This window comes from Cannabis sativa, chromosome 9 (assembly GCF_029168945.1).
Source record: "Cannabis sativa cultivar Pink pepper isolate KNU-18-1 chromosome 9, ASM2916894v1, whole genome shotgun sequence".
Classification (NCBI taxonomy): Eukaryota; Viridiplantae; Streptophyta; class Magnoliopsida; order Rosales; family Cannabaceae; genus Cannabis; species Cannabis sativa.
In genome coordinates, this window is record NC_083609.1 from 15,124,716 (window position 1) to 15,148,554 (window position 23,839).

General features: G+C 36.5%; 1 protein-coding gene and 1 long non-coding RNA gene across 5 annotated transcripts; both read right to left on the reverse strand.

The window, feature by feature from the left end:
* Nucleotides 1-2,252: 2,252 nt before the first annotated feature.
* Nucleotides 2,253-12,758, reverse strand: LOC115722250 (uncharacterized). 4 transcript variants are annotated; one of them, XM_030651406.2, is made up of 9 exons: nt 12,509-12,758; nt 11,818-11,876; nt 9,350-9,415; nt 4,805-5,229; nt 3,936-4,095; nt 3,396-3,572; nt 3,202-3,285; nt 2,891-2,972; nt 2,253-2,776 (listed from the first exon to the last, which is right to left on the reverse strand). In XM_030651406.2, exons 4-9 carry the CDS (start codon nt 5,206-5,208, stop codon nt 2,361-2,363), a joined length of 1,323 nt encoding a protein of 440 aa, XP_030507266.2. In that variant the 5' UTR covers nt 5,209-5,229; nt 9,350-9,415; nt 11,818-11,876; nt 12,509-12,758; the 3' UTR covers nt 2,253-2,360. The 4 variants fall into 4 exon arrangements, with proteins under 4 accessions (XP_030507266.2, XP_030507267.2, XP_060960404.1 ...); XM_030651407.2 differs by lacking the exon at nt 12,509-12,758 and adding an exon at nt 12,311-12,452; XM_061104421.1 differs by lacking the exons at nt 9,350-9,415; nt 11,818-11,876 and having other exon boundaries at nt 12,509-12,709.
* A 7,121-nt stretch (nt 12,759-19,879) lies between these two features.
* On the reverse strand, nt 19,880-23,502 carry LOC115723325 (uncharacterized). The gene is made up of 2 exons (XR_009684420.1): nt 22,424-23,502; nt 19,880-20,112 (listed from the first exon to the last, which is right to left on the reverse strand). It is a non-coding gene; the product is annotated as an uncharacterized LOC115723325 (long non-coding RNA).
* Nucleotides 23,503-23,839: the final 337 nt, after the last annotated feature.

Genomic DNA, 23,839 nt, shown 5'->3' on the forward strand with positions numbered 1-23,839 from the left:
TTTTTATCAATTTTTTTTTTTTAGAATTAATAGAACATTATAGTTTTTAAAATTAGTTCTTTTTAATAAAATGAGGTTGTATTGGTCAAAATTCAATGGGTAAAAATATTCATTTTTAATGGTAAAAGAAACGAAACCTAATTGAAGGAGCATAATTATGTAACCATTATGTTTTTAGGGACAATTTTTACTAAGCCATATACTTTAAGGGGCATTATTAGATAACGTGAAAAATTCAGGGAGCAAAAATACTAAATTTAAGTAATCTTCCAAACTTTTAATTAATTCACTTTTTCTTAAATTGTTAGTTTATTATTATAAACTAATTTATAAAAGCACGCACACCTGACGCTTTACTAGTTAAGGCGTTACAAAATTATATATCATTATTATATATAGTAAAATAAAAAATAAATATTATCTAAAAATAATAATATACCTTATAACAAAACAAAAATATACTGTACAACAAAATATATTACCAACAACCCACAATAACCCATAAAAAAATTAAAAAAATCGACATAGTTGTTAAATAAAAAAGATTTTAACAAATCTAATATAGGTATACTTTTATCTTTAAATAATTTACTTCTAATTAAAAAATTATATATATATATTAATTTTTTAGGGACTTTTTTATTTTTACACTTTAAAATAATTTTTTTTTTTTGTATTTTTACGTAATTCCACATAAAAATTCTTATAGCAACTAACGGAGCAACCTAAATCGTAACCAAAATCCGTATAGCAACCCACATAAAAACTACTGGAGAAACCCAAACCGTAAATTTAAAAAAAAAAATTAAAAAATAATATATGGAGTAATTTTCCTTTTTTTTATTTATGTGTCAAAAAAATAAAAAAGTCATTTCTCTACAAATTTTAAAATAAAAATATTTACTTATATAATACTATTATTTGGCATCATAATTTTCCTAAATAAAATGAGTCATTTGCACAAGATGAAACCAAGCTTCAATACAACCATTCCCAATAAAGAGTTCTAGTCTTAATTTGAAGAATTAGAGATCGTTAAAGGAATAGAGAAACCAAGACAATGATGGATGTAGCCAAATGCATTCATGATTTGAGATAAACAAAAATCATCCATATTAAATGTTGGACTTTGATTGTTAATGGTTTAGTTAGGCTTTTAATATGTTATATGGTTATAGATAAGATTGAATTTATATAAAGTGGGTTCCAACATAAATGGTATTTCATTTTCATTTATTTGGGGTAGATAGAGACAGTCTTTGCTGGCTGCCTCAATAATAATGATGAAAGCAATGCCCTAATTTTGGTAGGGACTATGGTGTGACTCAATCTCAACCTATCACTAGAATTAAAGGATTAGAATATATACATAGAAAACAAAGCAGAGAGAAAGCCCAAACCAAAGCATACCACTATGACTGACCATCAAAAACTGTCCTTTCCAAATGATTTGAGGTTTAAAATTACATTATTCATTCATTATTCACCTTAACCTCCACATTATAAACACCCCCCCTACTATCAACTCCCACCAAATGTGATAAAGCCATAATTCAGGTGCCATAAAATATAATATTTAATTAAAATTTTGATAAATTGTATCAAATACTATGTTCATAAATACAATATTAAATAGCTGTAGTATGAATAAAAAAAAAAAAAAATTAAACTTTTATTACCACAACCCCAATAAACTCAATTCAACTCAATCATTACAGTTTTGTGGAAAATAAGATTGGATTGTACAGTTTAATAAATATGTACGGCTCATAATGTCCCCACACTGGAATCATTGGATGTCACACAATATAACACCTTCAACTGCAGCCAACCAGGGACCAGGCCCATGTGCACCCTTACAAACTGGTGGTAATTTAGTTTAGAGCATTGCTATTAGGCACTAGTAGTGTCTAGCACATTCTCGACATGCCGCGTTGCGATTGGTTAACGATACTCCCTAAAAGCTATTATATTAAATTATATAAGACTTGATACTTAGTTGGACCAATAACAATATATTATTAACACATAAGAGGGTGTTAGACACCACTGGTGCCTTTTAATATTTCTCTTTAATACATAACTGAAATGTATTTAAAGTGAGGCAGATACATTTTTTTATGGATTTTAAGGCAGAAATTCATATAGAATTCTATTGTTCCTCCATGGTTAAACAGGTCGGAACGTAAGTTATCATGATTGCACTTGTGTTCTTCTATAACAATATTATATTACACTAGATATACCAAGACTTGAGTGAGTCTACGCCCGTGTGCAGTGCACATTAACTCATTTAGTAATTATAACACACTTTCAAATTTCAACTAAAAATGATCAGACTTTTCCAAATAATCATTACATCATCTCCGAGCCAATCTCTGACCTGCACCAAGTAATAAAGCTTTTCCTAAACCAGAGTGTAGTCCACAAACCACAGCCACAGTTCCTCCTACAATTAGCCATTTCCAATCAAGTCCGTGATCTTTCTGTCTCTTTCCGCACCCAGGTTCACCTGCAGCTGGCCCCAATGACTCCATGCTTCCATCACAAGGTATCTTTGTTGTTATGTTGGCCATAATCGCACTTCGAGACAACGAAGCGTCCACTTTCCTCATGTTCTGGTATGCCCTCACACCCGAGTGCAATTTCTTTACCGCACCCCACATACCGTGACGAACACCTAACTTAGCCACATCTTTGGGGATACCCATGTCCTCGTAGTGTATGAGGGTCACCTCACAAGCAGTCAGCTGCCCGTCTCCTTTACGAGATTCCACTGCAATTGGTTTCAACGTTTTGAGAATTTTAAAACACTATTAAACCATTCTTGATAGTTGATTGCATCAAGATATGTAGCCAAAAATTAAATTGTTAATTCAACAATTCTTACCAGCTCTAATAAGCCAGCTTGAAAAATAAAGCTCCACACGTCTAGGCTTGTCACGCTTGTGTAAGCCTGGGTACGAGACACCCTGAAAATAATGCAGCTCAGAGTCTCAGACAGTAAGACCTATTGTTTGTGTATTTGGAAATGTACAATATCTAAGTAAACATACAAAATAATCCCTAAAATCCAGTAACAAGGTCAAGGGTTCTAATTAGACACATTTGAATCATTCAGAGTTTGAAATAAAAATTATATTGCCCCAACCTCTCCTCCTCAAAGGGGTCTCAAACCCAGAAAGAGATGCAAAATCATACCTTAGTCACACAGTAGTAAGATTTTCCGGCCTCCCATATTCTTCGGCCAATGATATATTCTCGATCGCTGCAGAAAAATGGGAACTGCATAAAGGAGGAAACAAGAATAAATCCCACAACTGTAAAATTCTAAATAGAAAGTAGAATAATCCGGAAAAGGAATTAAAGTACGAAGGATTCTCTCTTTGGCTAACCTTTTTAATCCAGTGAACAATCATCGTCCCTGTTTGAGGGCATTCCTCCAGTATTTTACAATGCGCAAGCATTGTATCCCATTTAGGTCGAAACTCATCGTCCCAGAAAAAATCTTTAACCAGCTCTGGTGTTGCATCTTCAAAGACAGTCCTACTACGGTAAACTGTTGGACCTGTCTGATAAATAGAATCAATATCAGTCGAAATAAAATAGAATTGGACCCTTTTTCTAGGGGGAAAAGAAAAGAAAAAACATCAGACCTACACCATTAAGAAGTTTTCTTTTATTAAAAGAAAAAAAAAAGCATATTTTGTTAATTGACACACTTCGTAGTATGCCATCTACTCTATTGCCACCAAAGCCATTAGGCATCTCACATCTTATAACATGATGTCACCAAATAAGGACATATGGTGTTGTGTTCTCCATCTTTTGAGATTGTCTAAATATATTCCTTGATAACATAAACAAATTTTATAACTTGCAAATGAATTGAAAATCAAACCACACATATGAGAAATCAAAGTGTTGATATATACCTCAGGCTCATGGCGCCATGCTTGGTATGACATGCTTGGGGTAGACCTCTCCATCATACTTTGCCATTCCATTTCTCCATCTCTCCCTTCCAAAAAGTGTAGTAGGTGATCTAGATCATTCTCTGTGATTACATCCGGCTGTCTCTCAGAAGGTGTGGTGCTGTGGCAAGAAGAAAGAAAAGGGATCACACATCACAGCTGGAAAATCATATCACAAAGCACACATTCTAGTCTATCAACTACCAATATCGTTATTAAACCTCATAAACATCTTCCTATGTCAGGATTTACTCAACACATTCATCTCAGACCTAAATTACTGCATTATAAGCCCAAATTTCTAACTTCTTAAAGGTCATGAGGTTGTGTGGATGTTCAGAGTACATTTTCTTCACAGGAATTTATTAATGGCTTTTATGTGCATTGACTCCTCTGTAAATTAAAAAAACTACCTTAAATTTCCCAAGTGCCATGCCTACCGAGCACTCATTTGTACATTCTCAAAGAGCTACCGCAATAAGTAATATAATCCTAAGGCTATATCAGAAGATAAATTAGACTTCGTGGGTCTATTCCATATTTGACAGCCAGATATCTACATATCATCCTACATAAAAAGCTTATAAGAATGGAAAGCACCCAGGGATGTCTAGCCCAAATATTCAGAAAACTACATCACTACGCAAGAATAGTACATTTCAATAGTATTAGAGCTTCGAAAAACCTCTCTTAAATGCACGAAACTAAAACACATCGCAAAAAGCATACAAAGTTCAAACTTCAAAACCAGAAATGTAGTAAAACATCAAAATCCTAATACAATTCAACTTAAAATGAAAATTGTGATGACAAAGCCCAAGAGTACTCACCTAACAACATCGTCGTGGTTCTCTAACAAATCATTTGGGGAACCTGACCCACCCCTAGCCCCAGCCATGACCCCTGAATCTGGACACCTAGGCGGCAATTCCTTATCCTTGCTCCTAAAATTTGACCAAATCGTTCGACAAACTGAGAAAGCAGAGAGTGCTGTGAAGGCTAACCAAAGTCGGCGAGCCCCGAACCCTGGCGGAGCAGTCCAGAGGAACCGAAACTTGCTCCGAAGACCAAGAAAAACAAGACCGGTCCAACGAGGCCTCCAGGCCCACCCGATCACGAGCCCAATCATCACAGCAAGCCAAATTGGAACTGCACATAGCAAAATGTCGACTAATGTTTCGGTTATTGAAGGCCTCCGAAGAAACTCCACGAGATCGAAGAATGGCTCCTCCATTTTCTCTTATTTAGTCTAGTCCTGAAAATAAAGAAAATAAACAAATTAGTATACTAATCAGATCTTATTTCATGAGAAAAACTTTTTTTCTTTCAAAAATATGATCTTTTTGTTCTCAAATGAAAAAAGGACTAAACAAACATCCATCTCCCTTAAGCAACATGATTCACTTTTGTTAGAATATTAACTGTAAATTAGCTAGAAAATAAGGTCAATTGTAATTATTTCTTTTTCTATTTTCTCTGATTATTTCCTATTTTAGTTTCTCCTACTTTGTATAAATATATGCCATTTATATGAATAATACACACAATTGACTCACCATTTTCTACAACTTTAAAGAGAATGGAAGAAAGACAAATATATATACAGTAGAACCTCTATCCAAGAATACACTTGGGACCAAGTAAATTATATTCTAATTGGGAGGTTATAACTAAATAGAGTTACACTAGAAAAAAAAATTAAAAAACCAAAAAATATCAATGTAATAATAATAACAATAAATAATCATTAATACTATATCGTAATAGAAATATTTTAGAGTAAATATAATTTCATACATGTATTATAATTTAAAATAAAATTATTAATTTTACATAAATAAATTTACAAAATACATGTATATATTTTATTAAGATGTAATTATTCTTATATAGAGGTATACTTTGTTAATACGGGACTTAGAAAATGTATAACTAATTACAATTTAGAGGTTATTTTTATTTATAACTGGCCCAAATCGGGACTTGATTTTTTTATAACAAATTAGAGGTTATTCTTGAATAGAGTATTCTTAAATAGAGGTTCTACTGTATATATATATATATGGGTAAATACCATTTTAGATCCTCTGTTTTACAAAAGTTACCAATTGGACCCTGTGTTTTGTTAAATGACAAAATGGACCCTGTATTTTCTAAAATAGTACAAATAGGACCCTGAATTAATTTTTTGTCAAAATAAAGTTTAATTATAATTCGATCTAAAAGTGATATGACAAAACTGTTTACATTTTTTGTATCTGTTCGTATTAAGTATTGTCTTCAAGTTGGTTGTATTAAAAAAAAAGTTGTTAAAAAACTAAGCTCAGGGTCCTATTTTTACTATTTTAAAAAATACAGGGTCTATTTTGTCATTTAACAAAACACAGAGTCCAATCTGTAACTTTTGCAAAACACAGGGTCCAAAATGGTATTTACCCTATATATATATATATATATATATATATATAGAGAGAGAGAGAGAGAGAGAGAGAGAGAGAGTTTTTCAGCGAAGAAAATCAGTTGATCTTGACAGAAAGATGGCATGGCACAAAAGAAATTACATAAATCAAACTTTTATAACTTAACAAGCCATATTGAAAACACCTCCAATCTAATATTCTCTAACAGGCAAGCAGACATAATATTTTTCAACACAAAAACATGTTGGGTTTAGTCATTGGACATGCTTTGCGCTTGATCAGTTTGCAAGGTCATCAATTTTGTCCACATAAGCATTGAAAAAAAGTTCTATAAAGGGAAAAAGAGAAATTATTTAAACAAAACATAATCTGGAAGGGTGATCAAGATCATTATATAACAAACACAATGATGAAATTAAAACATAAACATCCTACATTTGGTCACATAAAATCAAAAAGACTGGATACCAAGTGAAAGAACTAGTAAATCAATTAGAAAAAAGAAGAAACCCGATCAGGAAAATCCTGAAACATTTGCCATTATTATAATTGCAGAAGAAAAAAGAAAAGAAGGCATCATCATGTCTGTGTACATTTGATCTGAATAAAACAAAAAGTATTATAAAATCATTAAAACGATATCAGAAGAACAATTATTAGTAGATATTATATATTATAACAAAAAAGGAAAACATACATAGAAATTGTTCCCATCAATAATGAGTTTCATCATTTGCGGTCAAATAACATTTGTGCTTATGGTGAGTAGGACACATGAAATTTTTATAAATAAAACTTTACGATGCTACCAACCATTGTTGAAGAACAACAACAAAGAATCTGTAAATCCACAAATTAACACAGACACTCATAAGGACTCACCTCAGATAAACACCATTCTTCTTGATTAAATTTATTCCAATGGTATAGAATGATTAATCATTGGAATGCCGTTAGGGGGATCCCCGAATAGAATTGAATTTTGGAGACCAATCATGGAGAAATGTGCTAAGAGGATGGATGGATGGAAATGTTCTTTCTTGTCTAGCTGGGGGAGATTGACCTTAATTCAATCGGTTCTTACTTCGCTTCCCTTATACTACCTATCTATATTCAAAGCACCAAAGGCAGTACTCCAAACACTTGAGAAGATGATGAGAGACTTTTTATGGGAAGGTGGACATATCTCAGGAGGGGAACATTTGGTTGCTTGGGAGGAACTGTGTAGACCAAGAGAGGAAGGGGGCCTGGGAATTGGACGCCTAGACATGCGAAATAAGAGTCTGTTGATGAAATGGCTATGGAGATTCCTTCTGGAAACAGACACGTTTTGGCATAGAGTTATAAAAAGTCGATACGGAATGTCAGACAACTTCTGGGAATATTTGGTGAATATTTGAGTTTGGTTTCATTTCAATTAGGGAATGGGGAGAAAATTCGATTTTGGGAAGATGTGTGGATTGGACAGAATTCTCTGTTGACCTCCTACCCGAATTTAGTCATTTTGGCTAGATCTAAGAATAAGTGCATCAAAGACATGGCAATAATTGAGGAAGGTGGTTTCAGGGTGTCTAATTGGGACTTTAATTTCAGAAGGAATCTGTTAGACAGGGAAGTCCCAAGTTTAATGGAGCTGGTGCAGCGATTGGAACATGTGAACATAGCCCATTCCTCGATTGATAGTAGGGGCTGGAAACCAGAGTACGGAGGCTCTTTCTCCTGCAAATCTGCCTTTCTTTGGTTTACCTCTAGTCACGGATCAACGGACTTCAAATGGACCAAAACTCTATGGAAATGTAGCGCTCCGGTAAAAGTAAAAGTTTTTGGATGGTTAGTGGCTCTAAGGAAAGTAAATGTGCACGAGGTAATTCAAAAGAGAAGGCCTTACATGGACTTATCTCCGGGATGGTGTATTTGTTGCAAGTCCAGTAATGAAACGACCGAGCATCTGTTCCTCCATTGCAAATACACTCAAAAAACTTGGTCATTACTTTATAAAGAACTTAGTCTGGACTGGGTTATGCCTTGTTTGGTGACACAGACCCTAATCAGTAAACCGGTGGGAAGTAAAAGAAAAGTTAAGCTTTGGAGAACTACAACGTTAGCACTGTTATGGGCGGTGTGGAATGAGAGAAATAACAGAATTTTCGAAAGGCAAGAGAGATCAGCAAAATTTGTCTGGGAGAGGATAAAATTTTGGACAGCCACATGGATTTTTAAAACCAAACATTTTGAGGCTTTTTCTTTTCTTGACTTAAGCCGGGATCGGAGTGTTTTGTTGTAAAACCCGGGTTTTCTCTCTTTTGTTTTCATTGTGATAATTTATTGTATTCTTACAATTATGTACCATGGTTTTCCTCCACCACAAGTGAGGCTTTAATATTATAGGGGGAGACCAGCCATATGGCCTCCTTCTCTTTTTTCAAAAATAATAACCACCCAAAAGCAATCAAGTTGGAACCTGAACTAGAGTAAATAAACCCACCCGTGGGCTCATATAATATACATATATATATATAAAAAAAAATATATGTTGCATCAAAATTCTGGTGCACACAAACTATTCAGCAACAACAAAAAATAATCAATTTAATTGAACTTGAGGGGAAAAAGAATTAGATCACTGCAAGTTGCAGCAGAAACCAAACACAGTGGACAACAACAACCTACTAGAAAGTACAAAACACCATCAAAACAATCAGCTGCAAATAGTATTTATATTGAGAACTCTATTTTTTTTTTTCTCCCTCTTACAAGACCAGCCCCCAAAAGAAGGCCAGGAAAAAACAAATTAGAAACCCAAAAGGCCAGCAGAATAGCCAACCACAAACAAATAAAAAACCAGGAAAGAAATGATATTCTGAATTCCAATCAAAAGGGAAACTCTTATTCTGCAATTTATTGATTGGGAAACCACTACCTCACTTGAGCAAAAGATAGCTAGCGACTTGTTACCTGGGTAATTATATGAACATTAAGCAGCATCCAAATTGCTATAGATCGAGCCCATATTCAAAATCCCTGTTTTGAAATGACAGGTGAAAAGAACATGAGTCTTGGCCTTAGATAAGCAACATTCAAACAATAACAAATCAAAAGAATACAAAATATAAAATAAAAAAAAAAATATCAACTTCAATGTTTGTCTTGAAAAGTTTTGGTAGATGAGAAAACCATTAAATGACCCCAATGTTAGAGTTGGTTAAATACCTAGTGAAAAGGTTAAGCACAAAGTGGTGCATAAACCTTAAATAATCTCACATAATAAGGATGTGAAATTTGACTTTTGAGTGTTGCTTTGGAGCATATATGGGCTACCCAAGAAGTTCGGGAGCATTTGGAGATGTCAAAGTGTGATTATCTCAATTTGGACAGTGAGTTTGGGTGGCATGTCACCCTACATAGTACATGTTTGGGCGACATGTCACCCAACAATGCATGAAACCAATGGTAGTTCCTACACTATTTAAGAATTCATTACAGTTGGAAAGCTTTGATCACACTTTTCAACACTCTATCTAAACCTCTCTCTCTTAGCTCTCAAGATTAGTAATTTTCTTCAAGAAAATCATCAAATTGCTCAACCTATATGATTTTCAAGGCTTGTTAATCCCAAAATTATTCTATTTGGTTGAAACCTCAAGCAACTCTAGGAGAAGGCTTGGAATAGAGCTTGTGGACAGCAATCTTCATTGTGTCAAGTCTTCATTCTTCAAAATTAGTTTATCTCGAACCAATTTATCTTCTAGGATTTCGTTCATTCTTCTCCTTTGTTTATCTTTGAGTTTCTTCCTGTGTTTATTGATATTGTGATTAATCATCCTAATTGCAATATTGCTTGTGATTTTATTCTTCCTCAACATGCAACACTCCTAAGGGGCTGTTTGGAGTATCGGGTAGAGTGGAGATATTGAGGAATGTGTACTCTACACTTTGTTTGCTTGGGTGTCTACACATTTGGTACCCTATGTTTTATCTAAATACAAGTTAGGTACCCTGTGTTTATAATAATGCTATTTAGTACCCTGTATTTTAAAATCATACAAGTTTGGTACCCTAAATTCAAATTTTTTTGATAAAATTTAATCAATACAATCAAACTGTCTAAAATTTTATGAATTCTGAATTCAAATTTAATTATTTGATTACATATAACTAAGATCTGTTTGGTTAAATTAATAAAATTGTATTGATTAAATTTTACTTTAGGGTATTAAATATGTATAATTTGAAAACATGAGGTACCAATTAAGTATTATTGAAAACACGAGGTACAAAATATGTTTTTCACGAAAACACAAGGTACTAAATGAGAACATTCCCTACATTTTAAGGTGGGAATCTTTAAGTATTTTGTGGGACCCACTAACATATTCATGGTAAACTCAACACATTTTCCTACTAGAGTTTCATTTTCCCTTCAATCCATACTCCCTGCATTACTTTCCAAGCCAACCCCACTAACCATAACAAACAGCCCCTAAATAGTTTGTGATGCTTTGGAAATTGGGAAGAAAAACATATTCCCAAAAATAAGTTTGGCTGGCGTGTTTTCTTCTTGATATGTTTAGTGCTATTTTAAAATATTCAAACAAAATATATGTTTGATTGGTTTATTTTATTTATCATTTTCTACAAATAACATAAAATCTTTATTAATTTATTACAAACTACAATCCTAATTTTGAAACACATGAACTACAAATCTTTAACAGTTGAACCTAAGTGGACACCACCAGCTACCATACCCTTGAACCAACATCATTAGCAACAATGTCCTTCAATCCCATTCCAAATTCAAAAGGGTGTGAGGGTGTCAATTTTATAGGGTATTGATATATCTATATATACACACACACTTTCATAACTTGTAAGCAATATAATCCTTACTACAAGGTTTTTTTGATTCGTTTTTTATTTATTACAAGGATTCTCATATGTTTGTACCCTTCGAAAGACATAAATGAAATATAAATGCCATGCTCAAGAGTCAAGAGTCAAGACCAGACAATTAACACCACTAAACCATATTTCACAAGGCATCCTAGACTATTCATGTGAGGGTAGAAGAATTTTTGGGCAGCAACCATATCTCACAACAAAGCATCCTCCGAATCACTTAAATCATATTTCCACCACCAAATCTACATACTACTACAAGTCTACAACAACTATCCTTAATAACTTCAAATATCAAATAGCACAAAGATTTGAAATTCATGTAACAAATGTATCGTGTATACATAGTTAACAGTCCAAAACAGATAAAGTTACAAGTGCATTTGACTTCTGCTCCTATCGGGTTGTAACTATATACTTTAAAAATGATTTTATTGCCATAATCAAATTGTAATCTGCTTTGTTAATGTCATTTATCTTATTATAAATTAAGAGTAGTATCAAAACATTACAAAGCACATTACCTTCTTGCAGCCTTAGGAATGTAAATGCCACTTGTTCTGTCTTTAATTTGCCACCACAGCTACACAAAGAAAGAAAACCAAGCAATAGATACCCCCAAATTACTTTCAATGACCACATTTTTTTCCACACTAATAATGTACAATAATCACAAAATTATCAAGAAAAGATATACAGTTTCAGATAGGACCTTCCGAAACTCAACATCTTAATCAGAATATTATACTATTCATTGCTCCAATGTACAATAGAAAAAAGTCATCGAATTGGTCAATTTTTACAACCCATTGATTGCCAAAATCCAATTCCAAAAAAATTGGAAGAAAACTAACGGCCACTACAAACCAAAACAAAGTTCAGACGAGAATCAAACAAAAGCGTCAAAATCTAAAGAAGAAATAAAAACAAACCCATCATACAATTCAACCGACAAGAACAATTGATACAGAAGAAACGAAACGCAGTTCAGACAAAAAAAAAACGGAGTAACTTCACCTGCGACTCAATGCGAACGAAATAATTTGAGAATTGAAGAAGACCAATTATAATCGATGAAATTTTCAGAGAACAAAACCAAAAAGATTCATAGAAACAAAGCAACATATAGAAAAGTCAAATAATCATTATGGCGATTAAATGCGCGAGCTAAATTTTATAGATAAATAGGAAAAAGTGGCATTGACGAGATCTGACCTGCTGCAATGGTGGTTGGCAGAACTAGGAGAATGAGAGAAATATTCTGGTTTTGGCGAAGGAAAGGCCAATCCGAAAATTGGATCCAAAAATGCGCTGTTGCTCCAAAAAGAATAGATGTTTTCGAAAACACTAGTTGATTAACGTGAGTTTCATTGCTGCTAATTTTATTAAGGTCGTGTTTGGAAGCGCACCTAAGAATTGGAATTGAGAGGTAATTGGGATTGGGAAGTCTAAATTACTCTATTACCAACCAAAAATAATTTTAATTATTTAATTACAGTAAAACCTCTATTCAAGAATACTCTATTCAAGAATAACCTCTAATTTGTTATAAAAAAATGAAGTCCCAATTTGGGCCAGTTATAAATAAGAATAACCTCTATATTGTAATTAATTATACATTTTTTAAGTCCCGTATTAATAAAATATACCTCTATATAAGAATAATTACATCTTAAAAAAATATATACATATATTTTATAAATTTACTTATGTAGAATTAATAATTTTATTTCAAATTATAGTACATGTATAAATATTATATGTACTCAAAAATAATTTTAATATGATATAGTATTAAGAATTGTTTATTAGTATTTTTGTTACATTGATATTTTTTGATATTTTGATTTTTTTTTTTTCAAGTGTAACTCTATTTAGTTATAACCTCTCAATTAGAATATTATTTTCTTAGTCCCAAGTGTATTCTTGAATAGAGGTTCTACTGTAATATAATAATTATTTAATATGATTTAATTTTTTATTTTTATTTTTTTATGTTCATAATTTTATTTTTTATAATGTATATGATGCTATTTGTTATTCCAATTTTTGTCCTCATGACGTGGCATGCTTACGTGGACAGAACTTGTGCCACGTGGGAGTACAGTTCACCCAAAAGGAAGGCCGAGTCAACATCCGAGTCAACGAAAACCCCAACACTCAAACGGGGATCAAGTGACAGTCCGGCTCGCTCTCAGGAGTTGGCCAGCCACCCCTGGTCGGCCAAGCCATGGAATAGCATCATGGCCGGCCAGCTTGGCCACATCACAAGGCCAAGGATTGCTCAGTGGGTCCCACAGGACCACCTACATGTGCATAATAGGAATGGGCTACGAATTGGGCCCCAAAAGCCCAATAGACAGGCTGAGAAGTATCTAAAATCTAGGGGCATTTTGGCCTTATGTAAATATCTATCTAACTATCCTATTTTCAAGGGATTTAAGTTGTAAACCTAGGGTTTAGGCCTCCTATATAAAGGTCTTAACCTCTAGCTGAAAACCTAAGTTCTCTAAGTTGCCTAAGCCTCCTCTAAGTTAGAAATCTCATATTCTCTAGGTGTCAAACTCTCTCTCTCTCTCTCTCTTCCTCACTCTCTCACATGGCCAAGCATAGGTTGTACAAGACTCTAGGCTATCTAACACTTGAGTCTGCCAGACATTGATCCATACATTGTAATCCAAAGGGCACTATAGCAGATCCCACCTATAGCGATCTACATAGTGTTTTCCTTGGTATCAATATAACTAAAAGGAGAGTAGGTCATTACCCGCTATCACAAGGGGGCCAAACCTCTATAACAAATCTCGTTGTTTATTGTGGCTTATTCTTATTTGTACACACATGTGGCAAACATCAGATTTGTCGACTCCGCTATCGGTTGATCACTTTTTAGGGTCAACAGTTTGGTGCTTTCATTGAGAGGATGGATATTGTGATCTGATCAAATGCCATGGTGAACACAAGAAGAACTCCTGTCGCACCATCTGCATCTCCAGGTCTCCCCCAAGACCCACAAATTGCAGATCCAAACACTTGGGTTCTAGTCACAACTAGGATCCCCGTAAAACTGTAGATGTGGTGAATCTTGTCACCACAGCAAGCACAATAAGTTTGGCCACCACAGCTGGCCAGCCTGACGTGAGCATCTCGGTGGATCCAAGTGGCAGGCCCATGCCTTCAGCAGTAGATCCACCATTGGCACCTCACATTGAAGGAAGGACCCAGGGGCGACAGCCTCTTGGAACAACAACTAGACCTCAAATCCGTTTATACGCTGGAGAAACAGGCCCGAAAGTGGGCGAGCCTCATCTGGACTTAGGAGAAGACCTTGAGTTGGCTAGACTCAGGGAAGTTGTAGGTCGCGCAGGGCTGACTGAAGAACCACGCGCTGCAGATTGTGATGTATTTGCTCAGCAGAGACGCGAATTCCTGAGATGGATGGATGACCAGAAGTACATCCTTTGATCTCACCAGGCAGAACTAGATCGCCACAACTCGGGAGGCCAGTGATCTAATAAGACGGTTCAATTAGAGAACCGACAAAAGAGGCCAAGATCTCTTTAGGGACCCACTTCAAGAAAGATTGTCGTCAAGTTCCTTAGGAACTAGGACGAATCTTCCCCTACCAGAGGGAGGAGAGACCTTTGCTCAAAGGTCAAACGGCGAGAACAGCCAAATCCCGGCAACCAGTGGCTTGGGGGCTGGCCAGGGATCTCTGGCTCAACAGCAATCCCCATTGTAATACCACTAACCGGCCAGCCAGTAGCAGGAGAACCCATGGTTGGCCAGGGTACATCATTTCCTCCCTAAGCAGATCGAGGTGCACAGAGGTCGATCTTCGACTCACGAGGACCGAGACTGGGTGGAAACACCTTAAATGGTGATTCAAGAAGTGAAATCGACCACTTCAGGCATCTAGATCCACCAAACTCTAACCATTGATGTGATGTATCTTCTATCAATACACAACCAACAACAGTCAACCGAGGAGTCGCGGGCAGCCAGACCCTGGCCAATGCAGGTCTAGCCGATCATGGAGGCATCATGGGCGGCCAAACTTTGCCCTTTGCAGGTATAGCCGACCATGAAGGAGAACTGGGCGGCCAGCCCCTACCCAATGTAGGTCTGGTCGGCTAAGCACAACAGCCAGGCGTAAACCTGGTCAGCCTAGGCCAACTCCCGTATCTAGGGATGGCTAGCCAGGGTCTGCAAGGCATGGCTGATCTTCACCATACACTCTCCCAGGGTATGGCCAGCCAGACCTTGTCTCTTCAGAATTTGTAGCCTCCCCAAGGAGGACCAGTCAATCAAATCCCCACAGCAACAAATCCTTCTGTGCAAGCATAGTTGGAGCAACTCAGGGACATGATCCAGGGCATTGTTGGCCCAAAACCTTCAGACCTCAAACTCGATCGGTCGAGGGGATCACCATTCTCGGCATATATAAATGCCCTACCTCTACTGAAGTTCAAGATGTCGGTATGGAAGATGTATACAGGACGAGAGGACCCTCTTGCTCACATTAAATACTTCGAGATGCAACTTGACCTCTAGAAGGTCACTAGTGATGTGCTCTATTGCATATTCCTAGCCACACTATCGAAGACGGCCCAATAGTGGTACTTTAAGCTTACCTCGAGGAGGTTCAACTCTTGGATTGAGTTCTCACAAGAATTCTACACACAATTCTCGTCCTCAAGACTTGTACCATCGTAGCTGGAAGACCTTGTCGAAGTCAAGCAACGACAAGGGGAACCTCTGAAAGACTATATTAAGAGATTTATGGCCGAGGCTACCAATGTCAAAGGCCTTACTGAAGAAGGCCAATATACGGCCATACTGGGGGGCATACTCCCACTAATCAACTTCTAGAAAGATATCAAGGGGATATCCACCAACAACAAGAAGGAATTTCTCGATAGAGCATACGACTTTATTAAATTAGAAGAAGCCATACGACAAGCCCAGGGCAGGGCATGTCAATAGCAGGCAGTCACGAGGCACCCAATAGCCTCTTGACCCACCAAGCACACAGGTAGGCAGTAGCAATGTTGCCCAGACCTCTAGTGGAAAAAACATTAGAAACAAGCGCAACACCAACAACTCTGGGAGGAACAGAGGCAAAAAGGAGAAGTATAACACTTCTCCCATGCCACAGAAGAATAAGGAGGAGAAGTATACTTGCTTCACTCTCTTGACAGAAAAGCTTGAGACCATCTTCATGGCCACTCAAGAGACGGTCCCATACCGAAAGCCATTTCCAATTAGAAGGGAGATGGGCAAGAGGGACATGGCAAAGTTCTGTAGATACCACAACAACTTCGTCCATGAAACTAATGAGTGTCAAAATATGAAGAGGGAGATTGAGTACCTGATAAGGCGTAACAATCCCCACCTACATCGTTACGTGAAAGACGATCAAACCCAAGCACAAGGAGGCCAGAATGGAAACCTTGAAAAGTGATCAACTGACAACAGGGTCGACAGATCTAATGCTTGCTAAGTGTATGCACAAATAAGAATAAGAAACAATAGACAACGAAATTTGTTATAGAGATTCAACCCCCTTATGATAGCTAGTAATGACTTACTCTCCTTTTATTTGTATTATACCGAGGGAATCACTATCCAGATCGCTATAGGTGAGATCTGCTATAGTGCCATTTAGGATTACAATGTATGAATTAATGTTTGGCAGACTCATGTGCTGGACAGCATAGAGTGCTATATTGCCCTATGCTTAGGCGTGTGAGAGAGTGAAGAGGAGAGAGAGAGAGAGAGTTTAACACTTAGAGAATATGAGGTTTCTAGCTTATAGGAGGCTTAGAAAACTTAGAGAACCTAGGTTTTCAGCTAGAGGTTAAGGCCTTTATATAGGAGGCCTAAACTGTAGGTTTATAACTTAAATCTCTTAAAAATAAGATAGTTAGCTAGATATTTACATAAGACCAAAATGCCCCTAGATTCTAGATGCTTCTCAGCCTACGAATTGGGCTTTTGGGGCTCGATTTGCAACCCCTTCTTGCTGTGTATGTGTAGGAGGGTCCTGTGAGACCCACAGTGAAATCCTTAGCTAGCCATGGCCTTGTGCTGGCCAGGTTGGCTGGCCATAGGGCCGGCCAGGGGTGGCTAGCCAGCTCCCGGGAGCAAGCTGGACTATCACTTGAGTTGTACTGCCACGTGACATAAGTTTTGTCCACGTAAGCATGCAACGTCATAAGGACAAAAATCAGGATCACATTTGCCCACCAAGTCCCTGTGTGGACGTCTATACGAATAGGGACTTTACCAGCAAGATTGATATTGTCGGGACTGCAGTTACTTTTGCCTAATAAAAAGTAGTGCGCATGTTTGGAGCATTTTTGTCTTGATTGTTTGATGTTGTCGTAATAGAGAAATAACTGCTTTATGTGTCTTTATGATGAGTTGGTGAAGTAAGTGAGAAAAAGGGGGCCCACATGTACATAAGTGAGTTTTGGGGGAAAACCCTTTTTTCACTTTTACTTTCTCTCACTAGAATTTGGCTCTTGAAAAAGCTCCTCCTTCTTTCTAAGTGGCTGAACCTCTTGGCAGCAATCTCCTTGGGATTTTTGCGTTATTTCAATGATCCAAGCTTACCATCTTCGTCTCCATCAAAATCTAGTTGCGGGTAAGCTTTCTATTCCCTCTCTTTTACTTTATTTGAATGATTTTACCATGAATGCATGAACATTATTTCTTATTTTGAACATGCTTTCATTCTTACATTAGATTGTAATCCATTCAATATTTTGATCCGCATGGTAGCCTAAGGATGAACATTGTGCTATTTATAGATGAAAAAGAACTGAATCTAACCTTCGTTGTGATTCTTGGCTCTTTGAATCACGAAGAACATGTTTGAGTTCTTGAAAAATCACATGTTTTGATCCATGCACATGCTGGCCGGCCAAGGAGGCTTTGTTTGAAGCCTGACCGGCCATAGGTGGCTTTCATGGGGTGTGGCCGGCCATGGGTATTGTGTCCTTAGGCTGGCCGGCCTATGCCTGGAACTAGGATTCCTCGTCGGCCTCTAAGCTGGGTCTTGGGGTCTGGCCGGCCTTTACGACCTAGAACCCTGGCCAGCCAGTTCTTTTCCCTCTTTGGACCACGATTAAAGTCTTATGGCGGCCTTGGAGGCATATACAACTTTGCCCTAATGTGTGGTTTCCATTGAAAACTCTGTATAAGGCTAGATAATGAGTCCATTATAGTTAATTGTGCAACTTAGGACTTACTCTGTGTCTTGGTAATGGCACCTAAGACAATACTTGGTCGTTGGTCGACCTTGTATCCTTTGTTTTTCCTGAAAGATGTCGTTGAGTGTCGTTGACTTGGATATACTTGTAGCTTTGTCAGATTGTTCACCTCCCTTTGTTTCTTCCATGCAGGTAGTGCTCAGTGTTGAGCTGGGGAGGTGACAACTGCGTAGGTCTTCTGTTCGTCTCGTATTTATGGCAAGAATAAAATAAACTTTGTGTAAGGCACCCCGTATGATCCCCATGTGGCCATGGTGCCTACAAGGGGTCGGATTAGAGTGGAGGAGGAGCCTGCTTGGGCTCCTATCCAAGTTGAGTCAGAAGCAGACTCGGAGACTGGAAGCTTCGATACATAGTCCGAGTTAGAGGAGGCCGCTCCAATGAAGGGAATAAGATATAGGACATGTTTAATCCTCCCTAACCATCGTTTAGGCCATTATGACGTGCGAGACAATCTGATGAATGGTCTTGGCGCGCCTTCAGTAGTAGGACTAGATCATGTCCTAAAATAGTCTCCCATGCCAGACATATTGGATTCTAAGCCGCCTAAGACAAGGTGGGTTTTGCCAGCTTTCGCTCTTTCTAGTGAGGCCTTTGACAAGGTCATTACTAGTGGCCTTGTTGGGGGTGTTCATTGTAAGATTCCTCGCAAGAACTGTAGGGCACACAGGCCCCCTATGGGCTAGCTGCCACATAGAGCATGGGGCAGTGTTTCCACTTCATCATTACTTCCTGGATGTCGCATCCTACTTGGAGATGTGCCCAACATAGCTCATGCCAAAGAGCATTAAATATTTGTTGGCGATGTTCATTTTGTATAGGGCACTTGGTTGGCCTCCACCTACCCCTTATGAGATTGGATACTTTTCTGAGTTAAAGTTTGGGCTGAAGCAGAGCAGAATTGGCTATCTCTATTTCAGCCAGCTTAATCGCCAATGGCTGGGTGACACCAACTGCAAGGCCATGTCAAAAGTAGGCAAGTATGCCAAAAATACTTTATGGTACAAGGCCTTCACGGAATTGTGCACCAAGAGTTTCAGTTGGTGCCTCTCTTCAGATGTTCTATCCCTACTTTGGAGATAAGGGATAGAGCAAACCACATCCTTTCTTTGTCAACTGAACAAAGAAATATTATTCGATTAACCAGTGTGGAAAACTTCCGGATACATGGCTTGTATCCCCCCGCTTCTAGGGTTGCGAGAATGCCAGCTGCTGGTGTTGTAACGCCCTGTCCCACAGGGACGTCACGTGTGTGCTTTTACAAATTAATTTATGGTTAATCTATTAGTTTACGAAAAGTGCGGCTTAATTAAAATAAAAACATAATTTTTATAAAAGAAAACTAATGTTAAGTACGGGGATCCCCTGTATAAAAACTTTTACAATTTGTTCCAAAAGTGGTATTACAACATCGAATTATACTTTCAAAATACAGTCAAAAGGAGTGGATCCTGTCCACTGGAAACCGAGGCACTGCGGTTGATATGTACATCGTTGGGAGACCTCTGACTTATGGCTGATCCACTTTGCCCTTCCCTTTATCTGCACCACGAAGCACTCGTGTGTCACAAAGACTCAGCAAGCAAGCAAGTAAAACACAAACATTATATAACACGAGATATCAAACAGTGCATAGCATACAATATTATTATTCACAATAAACGCTTATACAACACATATTCAAGCATTACATAACAACTATTCGTCTAATAAGACAAACTGTTCTTGATGTCTCATAAAGCATCCTTACCACTCGTCACCCACGAGCTTCATATATCACTATCGTTGCCCGATACAGCAACCGATAAGTAAGATGTTGGGTTTTATGCCCTAAATAAAACTCATTTCATATAATCAGATTTACTTATTAATAAAGATCAGAAATAACATTTTATGTTGCATGGTTCACATGTTTTATTTCATGATTATATATATAATGTATGAATTCTTTTTAAGTCCAGAACATATGAGTTGGTTTAAAGATTATAGTGTTGTCAGCACAGTGAAATATAATATTTATTATATGTTCAAAAGTTTATTCCCTGATTTGTCAGAACACTGGATTTAGACTGACATGGTATAATCAGCGATAGGTATTCTTGCACCTTGGAAAAGTGTTATGTCCTTTCCAGGACATTGGCAAAGTTTACCAGTATCGGATGTATGGAGTATACATCGGAAGGGACCGATATTGAACTTTGATTAGATATATTAAAATTTACCGTAAATATCTATTCAATTCAATATCACTAAGTTGATCCTAGATCACATGATCGAAATCCTGATATGGTTAGGCTCAATCTCAAGAGTGTTATTCGTGATCTTTGATTTGTAAGTTAAGCCTACTTTTGGGTTAGGGTGATACTTACATTTTGGGAACACGGTAGTGCAATTGAGTGGGAGCGCTAACATAAATATGGAATCTATAGCTTCTATTTGGCAAATAGAAGTAAAGGATGATTTCCTTCGAGCTTAACCAAACGAAGATAAATGGTGGAGATCTCATTTCACTTAGGTGAAATATCATTTATACAGGGTTAAGTGTTTCAAGGATAAAATACATTGTAGGGTGTTACGGTAATTTAATCCCTGTACAGTGTAAATCATCTATATAGAGGATCATTGATCACATTAGGGTTATAACAATGGATAACTAATGACGTGTCTATATCGTGGAACATATAGAGCGTTTCTATATGACTGAGAGTGCAATTCCAAGTTCTAAGTGTGGATTCAATGAGGAATTAATAAGTTAGGGAATTTACTTGGTAAATTCGGTTCGACTTATTGGAAGCTCGGTTATATAGACCCATGGTCCCCATACTAGTTGAGACCATACTGCTTGTAAGACTCAGTTAATTGATTTTAATTAATCAATTAAAATTCTAAAAGTTAGACTATGTCTACTTTATGAATTTTCACTAAGCAAGGGCGAAATTGTAAAGAAAAGAGATTTTAGGTTTATTTATTGATTAAGAGACTTTATATGTCTAAATTAATAAATATATTAAATGGCAATATTATTTGATAATTATTTCCAAGTTATTAAATAATTAGAATTGGCATTTAAAAGGTTAAATTGGAATATTGGCATTTTTGAGAAAATGGGAATGGAAAATAACAAAATGGGAAAGTTGCAAGATGAGGCCCAATACCATTTGTATGGCCGGCCCTATGCATGAGAAATACCATTTGTAGTTTCCATTTTAATGCCATATAATTCTAACCTAAACCTAGAGGGTTTTCTATAAATAGAAAGTGTTGGCTTGAGGAAACTAACACACACATCTTTGATCACTTTGTTTCTCTCAGAAAAAGCCTCACACGCCTCTCTCTCTTTTCTTCTCTCTAAATTTCGAAACTTTGAGTGAATGAGTAGTGCCCACACACATCAAGTGGTATCTCAATCATAGTATGGAAGACTATGGAAATTCTACATCAAAGAAGGAGAAAAGAAGATCCAGGTTCAGATCTTGGTGATGCTCTGCTACAGAAAGGAATCAAGGGCTAGAGATCTGAACGGAAGGAGTCATATTATTCCGCTGCACCCACTGTAAGGTTTTCTAACTTTATATGTGTTTATTTTCATTGTTTTAGAATTCATATTAGGTTGTTAATCCAACATACTTGTTAGTAAATCTAGATCCTGGTAAAATAATTTCCAACATAAGAAACCTATATGCTATTTCAAGTGAGTAATTACTCATTCACAATGAATGGTAATGACCGTATCTTTATCTCGATCATTATTGAGCCATACACGATAGTAATCATTACCTCGATCATAATCGAGTCACAAATAATAATAATCTTTCCTCACTTAACATGTTAGCTGTGCAATTAGCTTTCTTACCTCAGTTCAGTAATCAAGTGTGCACGCCGAACTCAGTGGAATAAAGCTCGATGATCCCGAGTCCTACAAAATCCAATAAAATAACTTAATCAAACTCCAAAACAAACCCTAATTCCATAACTGGACAAATTCTAACTCCCCACTGGTTCAAAATAACTTAAACATCACTAAAATACCCTAATCTAAGCTCTAAAAAACACCCCGATGAAAACCGATTTCAAAGCCAAAAACTAGTGTTTCCCTTGCTGGCAAAACTAGTTGATCAGTTTCACTATACCTGTGAAACTGGTTAATCGGTTTCCCTGATGCAGAAAAGGGAAACTCTGGTTTTTGCACCAAAACCCAACCAAATTGCTTCCAAACTTATTCAAACTCTCTAGAACAGTTTTGTACCATAAAAATAATGCATTCAAACAAACAGTTCTCAACAATTCATCAAAATATTCAAAACACCATGCTAGAACCAAAAATTAGGTTCTTAAACTAAAATTTCTAATTCCAAACCAAACAGCCATTAAATACACTTAATTTGAACTCAAGAAAACCCTAAATCAAACCTAAAAACATAATCTAAACTCAGTTTAGCACCTCAGACCTGAAATCCTAAAACCCTAACCAAAACTCAATCCATACTTCAAAAATCAACTAGAGAAAGATAGAGAACTTACCTCACAACTTAGGAGACTTCTAACCTTGATCAATCCTGCTAAAAACTGGTTGAAATTGCAAGAAAATTTCTAATTTCTTGCTTGGGGTGCTAGGCCTGCCGAAGGGGAAGAGAAAGACTTGGATAATATTTGGTTTTTACTTCTTTTCTTTCTTTATAAGCTTTATCCCTTTTATTTTATTAAACTAAATTTTAAATAAACTTATCTAACTAATATAAACCTCAATTTCAGCCAAAAATCCATATAGGACAAAATTAATATCCATCACTAAAATGACTAATTTGCCCCTTTTATAACCCTAAGACTAAAATCAATTCCTAGGGGTATTTTGGTCATTTCTAATTTTCCCGATTTAACCTACTTTTCAACATTTTAACCTAGTCCGGTATAACTCCAGTATAACACAATTTCAACTACCGTAATATTTCTGACCACCCTGTCGAGTTTTCACGGTCGCTGAACCCAAAAATATTTTATTTTAAAAGTGGTATTTACAATACCCATATAACCCGATAAAACCTTCGTAATTAATAAATTACGTTTCATTCATTGCTTTACTAGGTTGATGCTAATTAACTCATAATTAGTTTAAGTAAGATTGTAATCTTATCACATTATCTGAATAATCACATATTTAATACAATATGCCTAATTGAACACTATTATATTTTTTCAGGATATTACAACTCTCTCCTCCTTATAGAAATTTTGTCCTCAAAATTTACCTGAATAGCTCGAGATACTGCTC